The 10,178-nt window shown below is 34.6% G+C and overlaps 1 protein-coding gene and 1 long non-coding RNA gene across 5 annotated transcripts; one reads left to right on the forward strand and one right to left on the reverse strand.

The window, feature by feature from the left end:
- Window positions 1-875: 875 nt before the first annotated feature.
- LOC128283833 (uncharacterized) lies at window positions 876-1,679 on the reverse strand. Its single transcript, XM_053021227.1, has one exon. It carries the CDS (start codon window positions 1,677-1,679, stop codon window positions 876-878), a length of 804 nt encoding a protein of 267 aa, XP_052877187.1.
- Window positions 1,680-7,262: 5,583 nt separating this feature from the next.
- LOC108471305 (uncharacterized) lies at window positions 7,263-9,940 on the forward strand. Of its 4 annotated transcripts, none has more exons than XR_008274321.1 (6): window positions 7,263-7,441; window positions 7,518-7,740; window positions 7,846-7,940; window positions 8,033-8,316; window positions 8,851-9,135; window positions 9,500-9,940. It is a non-coding gene; the product is annotated as an uncharacterized LOC108471305 (long non-coding RNA). The 4 variants fall into 4 exon arrangements; XR_008274322.1 differs by having other exon boundaries at window positions 7,269-7,441; window positions 7,518-7,664; window positions 7,741-7,940; XR_001869505.2 differs by having other exon boundaries at window positions 7,269-7,441; window positions 7,530-7,940.
- Window positions 9,941-10,178: the final 238 nt, after the last annotated feature.

Consider the following 10,178-nt stretch of genomic DNA (forward strand, 5'->3'; position numbering starts at 1 on the left):
TTTCACCTTTTCATTTTTTTTATGTTTTCTTTTGTTATTTTTTTAATGTTTTGTTTTTAAGATATGAGGCAGGCCGATTTGAATTTTGGGCCCATCTTTACAAGCCTGAACCCTTTGTAGTTTTTAGTTTTTTATCAATAAACACCCAGTCAATCATTGATCAAAAAAAAAATAACTATGCTTAAATTCAAATGCAAGTGAGAATAAAAAAATATTATTAAAAGACCTTAAAATGAATATATTAATACATAATAAATTATTAAAAATATAATAATAATAATAATAATAATAATAATAATAATAATAATAATAATAGAGTGGTCCCTTGGATCCTATTTTTAGCATTAGTAGTATGGAATCTTGAGGAATATGTTCTACTACTCAACTCACTTGTGGCTGATAATCTCATTGCCCTTTTCATGAAAGATGACTGGTTATTTCCATAAATTTCTAATAATTACTAAAACCATGAATTATGTATTTAAATTTTTAATAAAAATATAATTTTTAACCAAATATTCAAAGTCGTATTGGAAATTTTTATTTTTATTTTGACAAAAATCAGATTGGGCTTTATTTGACTATAAAACATAATATCCAACAAATCAAAACAGAAATAAACTAGACAAAAAGAGGCCTAACACTTAAGCTTTGGCCCGAAAGGAAATTCAAAAACTAAATTAAGAGTATTCCAGAATACCATAATTATAACCCCTATTCTGCCCAATCAGAAAATTTGTTGCACGTTTTGTCTGCTAGGCTAGCATTTCTTCTTCAAGACATTTTCACAATTCCAAGGGGAGCATTTAACACTTTGTCTGTTGATCTGCCCATTTTCACAGCTTCCCTTTCTTTCTCTTCTTCTCTATCCATTTTCAATCCGGTTCACGCACACTATCATTTACTCTCTGAAATTCGGCATATTCAGGAAAACTATCCACCAGGTATATCTCCTCCCTTTTCTTCATTGATTCTTTGGCTAGTAAATGTGCTAACATATTTGCTACTCTTGGGATATATGCAAACGTTAAGTTTCTAGATCTATACATTATTTGCTCGATGTCATGTATATATGCTCCGATATGTGATTTGTCCTCTCTGTTTTCCTTGCATTTCTTGATGATTGATAATGAATCACCCTCAATAATGATCTTGGACCATTTCATCTCCATCCCGATTTGGACTACTCTATGACAAGCGAGTGCCTCCGCAGCGAAAGCTGAGCCTATCTGGTGATGAATCTCTGAGCAAGATATTAAGGCCTTTCCTTCACTATTTCTAACCACTATCCCCAAAGCCGCTTGACTAGATGTTTCATCATATGCTGCGTCAAAATTAATCTTCACTGTCTGATCAGGTGGATGTTTCCGTTTACTGACTTCTTGGGTAATTTTTTGTGTTTCTTTTTCATTCCCATCTACCTCACTGATGTAGCTCTGGAAAAAATTTGCAATTTCTTTCCCAGATCTACTAACTTTCTTATGTAATCTATTGTTTCTTTCTCCCCAGATTGCCCATAACGCGCAACAAAATAATCTACACAAGGAAATATTATTCTGGGAAAACACCCAGGTTAGCCATTGTAGAAATTCCATATTAGGTTCCTGTAGAAGCTTCTGGAATAATAGTTCTGTCCTTATTGTCATTGATACAGGGCATTCCTGGAAGAGATGGTCCATTGTTTCCACTGCTGATTCACATCGGGGGCAGATTGCATTAGTAATTAGCTTTTTGTATTGCATGTTAGCTCATGTAAGCAAATAATTCCAGGAGATTTTCCAAACTGTAATCTTAATTTTGGAGGGTAGATTTAATAGCCATAGTTTTTTTATAGAAATTGTTGTAGTCGGTCTGTAAAGCATAAGCACTAGGATCTTCCAACCTTTGTAATAGTTTATAGGCACTACGGACAGAGTATTCTTCCGAGAGTTCACCATTCCAAGCCAGGAAATCATCATGAGGAGCTTTCGCCAGAGGAATATGCAAAATCTTCTCAGCTACTTCGTTAGGAAAGGAATTAACAATCTTCTCTCTTTTCCATCTTCTGTTATTAACATCAATAAGCTCAGCAACTTTAAAATCACATAAATTATTAACAATCGACGATAATCTATAATTTCTTTTATCTGGAATCCACGCATCATGAAGAACTGAGATATCCGTGCCCCTACCCACCATTCAGCAAAGTCCCTCTCCCAAAATTCCTTTTGCCGCCCATATACTTTTCCATGTATACGAGCCATTGTTCCCCAGTCGCGAATTTAAAAAATTCTTATTTGGAAAATATTTCGCTTTAAGGACTTGCGCGATTAAAGAATTTGGACTATTTAAGATTCTCCATCCTTGCTTTGCTAATAATGAAGTATTAAATTGGGTCATACTCCGAAAACCCATTCCACCCTCTTCTTTCGATTGACATAGAAATTTTCACTGACGCCAATGAATTTCTATTTTCCTATATCCCTTTTGCCACTAAAATTTAGCAAAGATATTTTCTAAGTCCCCACAGAAAGATTTTGGTAGAAGAAAACAAGACATAACATAGGTGGGTATTGACTGAAGCACTGATTTGATAAAAACCTCCTCGGCCCCTTGTGATAATAATCTGACACTCCAGCCTTCAATTCTTGCTTGGACTCTCTCTTTAAGATTTTGGAAAGATTCTTTGTTTTGTCTGCTAACTACATTGGGAAGTCCTAAATATTTTTCTGGATTTGTAGAATTGCGAATTCCTATTAATGCCGAAATTTCATATTTTCTCTCCTCCAATGTATTCGAGCTATAGAAAATTGTAGATTTGTTAAAATTCACGCATTGTCCTGAGCACTTTTCATATTTCTTCAAAATACCTTTTAAGGCCTTTGCTCCATTACAAGTTGCTTCTCCAAACAATATACAAACGACTTTTATCAGACCCTCTTTTATTGCCAATCTCATCAATGATGAAAGTCCCTCACTACATTAAAGAAAAAGAAAAGGACTCAGAGGGTCTTCTTGTCTCAACCCTCTAGTAGATTCAAAAAATTTTCCTCTTCCTCCATTAATGTTTACTGCATACGAAGCTGTGGTAATGTATTTCAGAATCAATGCCACCCATTCCCTAGCAAAACCCATCTTTAACATTATTTCCTTTAAAAAGTCCTATTCAACTCTATTATAGGCTTTGCTCATATCTAGCTTCACTGCCATATATCATTTCTTTCCTTTACGCTTTAGTCGGAGAGTGTGCAAAATTTCATAAGCTAAAAGCACGTTATCAGTGATTAATCTGCCAGGATAAAAGCGCTTTGAGTCATATCAGTGCATCTCTCAATTACTTCTTGGAGTCGATTGGCTATTGTCTTGGCCACAATTTCGTAAATAATTGTGCACAAGCTAATAGGCCTGTAATTAACAAGGTTTTGGGGGTTTGAGGTTTTTGGGATCAGCACTATATCCGTTGAATTGAAAAACCCAAAATTTTTATCTTCATTCAAAATTCCCAAACAAAAGGTTGTGGCGTTTTTACCAACGATGTGCCAGAATTTTTAGAAAAATAATGCTGGAAAACTATCGGGTCCTGGTGCTTTAATAGGCCCCATCCCTTTTAAAGCTATGTACACTTCATCTGCTGTAAAAAGCTATGTACACTTCATCTGCTGTAATTGTTGACAGTAGAAAAGTATTTATATCTTGCGAAATACTGTTTTCAATACCTGTTAGTAGATAAGATGGGTCTCCAACACCGTTTGACGTAAATAGCTTCAGAAAAAATGATGTGGTAGCCTCATGAATCTTTGTCTCTTCAGTAATCTCTCCTCTTTCATCGAGTTCAAGCATTGATATTGTGTTTATTCGTTTACAATTTGAGGCATATTTGTGAAAAAAAGGCTGAATTCTTATCTCCTAGTTCCAGCCAGTTTGCCCTTGCCCTCTATTCCCGGTACATTTCCATATTGAGATGAATTTTAGTAGCAATAATCTTTGCCATCGTATCATCATCTCTTTCTTTCTCAATCAGTATCTCTAAGTCCTTAGTAAGCTTCCTCTTGAGCCCCTCTGTCCTTTTTTTTTAAATTTTTCCTGCCCAGCTCTTTAAATGTATCTGCAGTCTCTCAAGTTTTTCATTTAGTGTGCCTACTTTTGATTCCCATGATGTCTTAATTTCTTTCTCTATAGACTCCTCCATGATCCACCACGCTTCAAATTTAAACATTGAATTTCCCCTATACAAGTTACCGCTATTTGTATTCAAAGGAATTGGGCAATGATCAGACAATGAGTGGGTTAAATGATGAACGTATCCTGTTGGAAATAGCTGCCTCCATTTTTCATTCGCCACACTCCTATCAAGTCTTTCTTTTATATTTGTTTCCGGCAAGTTTCCCCTTTCCCATGTAAACCAAACCCCTAAATACCTTATATCCACTAATTCACAGTCCTCTAAAGTCTCACGAAAGGCCTCCATTCGTCTCTCCTCCCTTGGTAAGCCCCCACTTTTTCAAAAGAAAACATGATTTCATTAAAATCTCCGCTTACTAGCCATGGGAAAGATTGTTGTTGACCCAGGTATCTTAGTAGATTCCAAGAATCATTATTTTTATGAACATAAGTTGAGCCATAAAATCCCATAAATCTCCATTCTTTTTTTATGCCTTCTTCCTTTAGTGTGACGACAATGTGACTTTTTGAAAAACTTCTCAAATTAACGGAGATATCCGCTTTCCATGCCAAACATAATCCACCCCGAGAACCCTCTGCCTCAACATCGATCCCGTTCAGTAGTCCACAACTCTTAACTTTTTCCATACGATTTTTATCAATTTTTGTCTCCATAAAGAAGATCAGATGAGGATTTTGCTGCTTTACAAAATACCGCAGCCTTCTTACTGCCCGTGGACTCCCCAATCCACGGACATTTCAGATTAAGATTTTTATTGTGTTCGGTCGGCTTGCCTCTTAGCAGCCGCCGATCCTATAAAATTTGAGTTGACACTCTGCTCCAGATTTTCTATCTCCATACTTGTTCGACCAACACTTCGATCTGCTACTTCTTCATGTTTCAGTCTTTTTAGTCCATCATCATATTCAACTTCTGCGCTGAAAACTCTGATTTCCTCTTCTAGGGATTTCCTCTTCCTTAAAGTGCATTCTTTCTTTTTTTTATTCAACCCAGCCACTAGATATATTCTTTCCCAGGATGCCCTTTTTGCTGAATTCAGATTTGTAGCCAGTTTGTTGTTACTTGCATTTACTATTTCATCTTTATTATCCCCTGTTTTGTTGACGATTCCTTCGAACCTACCAATTTTAAATTCTCATGAGACCTCCAAAACATATTATTCCCATCTACTGCTACTTTGGCATAATTCAATGGCGACTCTGAACAACCAGTATAAGAATATTGGGAAGCCGCCTTTTTAAAAAATGCATTAAATTTCATATTTTCTTTACCAACTAAATTTGATTCTGCTTTTAATGCTACAGGTATGGTGGATCGTCTTTAAATTTACTCTTTTTTGCAGGACTTAGCTGAAGACAAACCTTAAAATCATGTCCCATTATTCCACATCCAAAACAAAACATTGGTAATTTCTCATATTTGAACGAGATCCACGATTTATTTATATTATCTATTTAAACAAAAATACCTCGTCGAAGGGGTTGCTTCACATTAAGATTTATCCTGAGACGACATGAATCACCAATAATTTCAGATCTGATTACCCCTCCAAACGTGACTCCAATTGCATGAAGAAGGTCTTTTTTGTCAAATTCTAGTAAACATGAACCTATTTTAATCCAAAATGGTGAAGAATTGAGCCGTAGTTAGTTCCTTTCCATCGATTTAGTTAATTTGTCAAATAATATAAGATTTTTACGAAAAAGCCATGGCCTCCCTTCCATTACTGTCTCCAGGTCTTCTTCTAAATCAAACACAATCAAGAATAAATTCTGCCCAGCCATCTGAATTTCAAATTTCTTCCTTGTCTTCCATATGCTTTTCATCTGTGCCCTAAAACTTTTTAGGCTTAATAATTTTTTTGTCTAGATTGTACAGATCAGGGTTGGACTTGCACTTGGTACTACCATCGAACTTTTAACTGATAACTGAATAAGTTCTTTTGGCAGAAGAGAGATCTCATCTGTCCCCTCTCTATTGCCGCCACCACTTTCCTCCATCCCAAGCCGCAGCAGTTACTGCTTTCTCTAGGACTCTAAGCAAAGCACTCTTGGACTAAAATAGAGAGAATATAGTTAAGTCGTATTGGAAATTTAAATTTGTAAAAATTCTTTAAAAATGGTAAAAACGTTATTAATTAAAAATTTTAAAAATCATAAAAAAATTATAATTCTTTTTGGCATTATAAATTTTACAATTTTTAATTATTATTATTTTTTAAATATCTACAAACTTTGGTTTTCAAACAGTACTTCGATTATTTGATTAGATATTTGTGTTTTTCATTAGGGGTTGATAGTTTTTGTAGTTGTTAAATAATATTGTTATTTAATAAGATATATTATTATTGAGGAGATATTTTGTTACGTATCATATAAAGAAATTGTGAAAAGATGACATGACACGTTAACCCCTTTGGCCAATCAACATCCAGGTCAACGTGCCATGTCATCAGTTCACAATTTCTCTATATGATATATAACAAAATATCCCTTAAATAACAATATATCTCACAAATAACTATATTCTCTAACAACCATCAAAACCATCAACTATTTACTCAAACCCGTAATGAAAAATATAATTTTCTAACCAAATACTCAAAGTCTTATAGGAAATCTAATGTTGTAAAAATTCTTTAAAAATTTAATTAAAATTGTAAAATTTTAATGCCAATAAATAATTTTATAATTTTTTAATGATTTTTAACATATCTATTTCTATAACAACATTTTATATAAATAACAAAATCTATAATATTTTTGGTGAATTATAGTAATAGGCAAAGCCCGAACAACCAATGTGACTAGCATAACTCAAAACCAACTCACACTTGAGACGGTAAATACTTTTAACCATCAAATCATCATATAAGGTTCAACAAAATCTATAATATATATCAATAAATTTATTTACATAACATTATCTCTATTAGTCTCCTTTGGACTTATAATCGATTAATTTGATAAAAGATTTTATTAAATTTTTTAGAGCGTACAGCAGAAACACTTTATTTTGTGGAGCGAAAAATTTTACTTCCTAGGCTCCGTTTGTTTGGAGGTAAAAACTTTTTTAGAAAATATTTTTCTCATTTTCTGCTATTCGTTTGGTGGAAAATAAACTTCCACTGTAAATGCTTTTCCAAAACACGGGAAATTCACGTCTTTTTTTAAGAAAATGTCTTACAATTTTTTTTTCAGTAGGAAAACGCCTTCTCCCATTCCCCTTCTCCTTCCCCTTCCCCTTCCCCTTCCCCTTGCAAATCAGTGCCATTGCCAGGTACCCTACCCATTTTTATCTCTCCGATCATTCTGATTTTTGTTATCTATCTATCTTATTTTCTTCAATCTCTTAGCAAATTTGCCAGGTACCCTACATAATTTCCTCAAGAGCTGTGCGATTTCGAAGAACAATGATGAGAAATTTTGGTCAAGGACCAATGCTAGGGTCGGTGTTAAAATGCTGGCAATATGGTTTCGGGTTTGAGCCAAAACTTGAGTTTGTACGTGCAGTTTTCGGACCTTGAGAGAGAAGTTCTCGGACATCTTCTACAGAGAACTCATTTTTTATATTTACAGGTTGGGATTCGATTTTCCCGCATTTGATTTCTTTGAAATGGAGTAAATAATTGAGAATTACTGGAACGCATTTGATTTTTGTGGTGGTAACTGATCTTGGAGAAGAAGCAATTGTGTACATTAATGGCACACCATTTGTACTGAAGGAGTTAAATAAGCCTGTTGATACCCTAAAGCATGTCGGAATTACTGGACCTGTGGTATGTTATCTTAACACCTATTTTACTTTTTTTGGCAAGTTATTTAGCACCATTACTTCAGCCAACTTCTTGCATTATGAAAAATTATGTAGGTGGAACACATGGAGGCACGACTAAAGGAAGATATATTGTCAGAGGTTAGAGAGTCCGGTGGTCGAATGCTTGTACATCGTGAAGAATTCAGTCCATCATCAAATCAGTCCAGTGTTGTGGGATACTGGGAAAACATTTTTACTGATGATGTGAAGATAGCTGTTGAACTATATGCTGCTCTAAAAGATGAGGGGTATAATATAGAATATAGGATGATTCTATTAACTAGAGAGAGGGAGGCTTTAGCTTCTGATGTGGATGAAATCCAGAACTGTCAAGATGAGTATGTATTTGTATGCCTAGCTAGTGCTTTGTTCATCAGTCTATTGAAGTTATTCCTACAAAGTTTTTGTTGCATCTGATTCCACCTACATCTATTCACACATGCTTGCACAAGTAACATAGTTTTAGCTCAGGATATTATGTATTAATGGCTTCTTAGGTGAATAATGTGTTGTGGCTGGCTTTATGGTTATTTTCAAAAATTTGCAGCACAGATTAAAATTTGTCAATATGAATAGATATCCTATATGTTCTTTTCCTGTTGGGGGAGAATGGCAATTAAAACAGAACTGCCACAATTGGAAAAGTCCTCATCATTTGTAGTTTTGGAAAAGCAAACAGCATCTATTAAGGATTGTTCTTTTTCCAAAACTGCATTTAGTGATATGATGACCATTTTAGTCATTATAATACCAAGAATTTGAAGAAGTATTTTCTCTTGTGATTGCTCAGGGGGACTTTGAGGTAAATATATACTTAAATGGTTCCTTGAAATTAAATCATTGTTTTGAAGATGCAATTATGTTTTCTACAGCTCCTCAGGGTGTTACCTTTATGTATCACACATTGGATTTGGAGGAGTTGCATACGCAATGGCAATCATTTGCTGCAGACTTGATGCAAAGGTGAACTTTGGAACATCCAATGCATAATCATTGGGTGATGCACATCTACATTCTACACCTAAAGAAAACTTGCCATCCTAGACTTCTGAAGAAGAAGCACGAAGGATGGGTGATTACCGTGACATTCTAAGCCTTACAAGAGTTCTCATACATAGTCCCAAAAGCAAAGAAAATGTTGATACTATTATTGAAAGGTATGTCTCATTTCCTTTTTTCTCTTTTCCCCCTTTATTTAGATATTAAAGAATCAGAATGAAATTTATCTTCTCACTCTTTTACTATACCAGCAATATGTATAATCAGATTCGTGATTCAGATGGTCTAGAGAACAAAATGATGGATAACTGTACTGAGTTTATTTCTTCATTTTCTTTTCTTTTTGGACTCAATTGAACGTGCCCACCTTTTGCTTTTTTATTTTTTTTCATTTCAAGGCTTTTATTTTGTTTCATATTTTAGGCAACCAGTTTTTTATCCCTGCCCTTTGCCATTTAACATTCCAGTTATCAGCTTTTTAACCCTTAAATGGTGCTGAGTTTGTTCTGTTTTTTTGTGAAGGTGTGCTGGTACAAGGCATTTACGAGATGATATCCTCCATTATAGTAAGGAACTGGAGAAGGTCCCAAGCGACGATGATGAGAACCGAGCATACATCATGGATATGGGCGTTAAGGGTATGAGGTTAGTTGTTACATAGTTGCATCTAAAGCAAACTACAATTTTACTGCCTCAATCAAGTAGCATGTCAATTAGTGTTTGTGTATTGATTGATGGGTTCAACTTGAACTTCAAAGCCATGCTCCTGCATTTAGTCGGTTTTCATTGCTAATGAAACTCAATTTTCTCTCTTTTTTTCCTCCTTTCATGGTTTGATAATCTAGAGTGCCTGATCGGGGTTAGGTTGTTGCTACTATGGATTGAAACATACCAGGGTTTGTATTTCATGACCCTTGAACTTTTGTATTTGTTTATTTTGCAAGCGTTATTTCTTTCTCATCACGTTCCGATCTTACCTATATAGTACATCTCCAATTAAGATGAAATTCACAACTTGGATGGATGCAAGGCCTGAATTAGGACATCTCTGTAATAATCTTAGAATTGATAAATAGTTTGACAGATTATAATCGCCTTTAAAATTCAAATGTATGTAAGTATGTATGTATGATGTATAGGTCTCAATACCTGTTCATAGCTTATCCATTAATGATTGATTGCTATACACATATAGAGAAGG

The sequence above is a fragment of the Gossypium arboreum genome, chromosome 11, assembly GCF_025698485.1.
Source record: "Gossypium arboreum isolate Shixiya-1 chromosome 11, ASM2569848v2, whole genome shotgun sequence".
Taxonomy (NCBI): Eukaryota; Viridiplantae; Streptophyta; class Magnoliopsida; order Malvales; family Malvaceae; genus Gossypium; species Gossypium arboreum.

Coding starts and splice junctions, on each gene's coding strand:
- LOC128283833 (XM_053021227.1), bottom strand. CDS start 1,679: ATGGACCATCTCTTCCAGGAATGCCCTGTATCAATGACAATAAGGACA.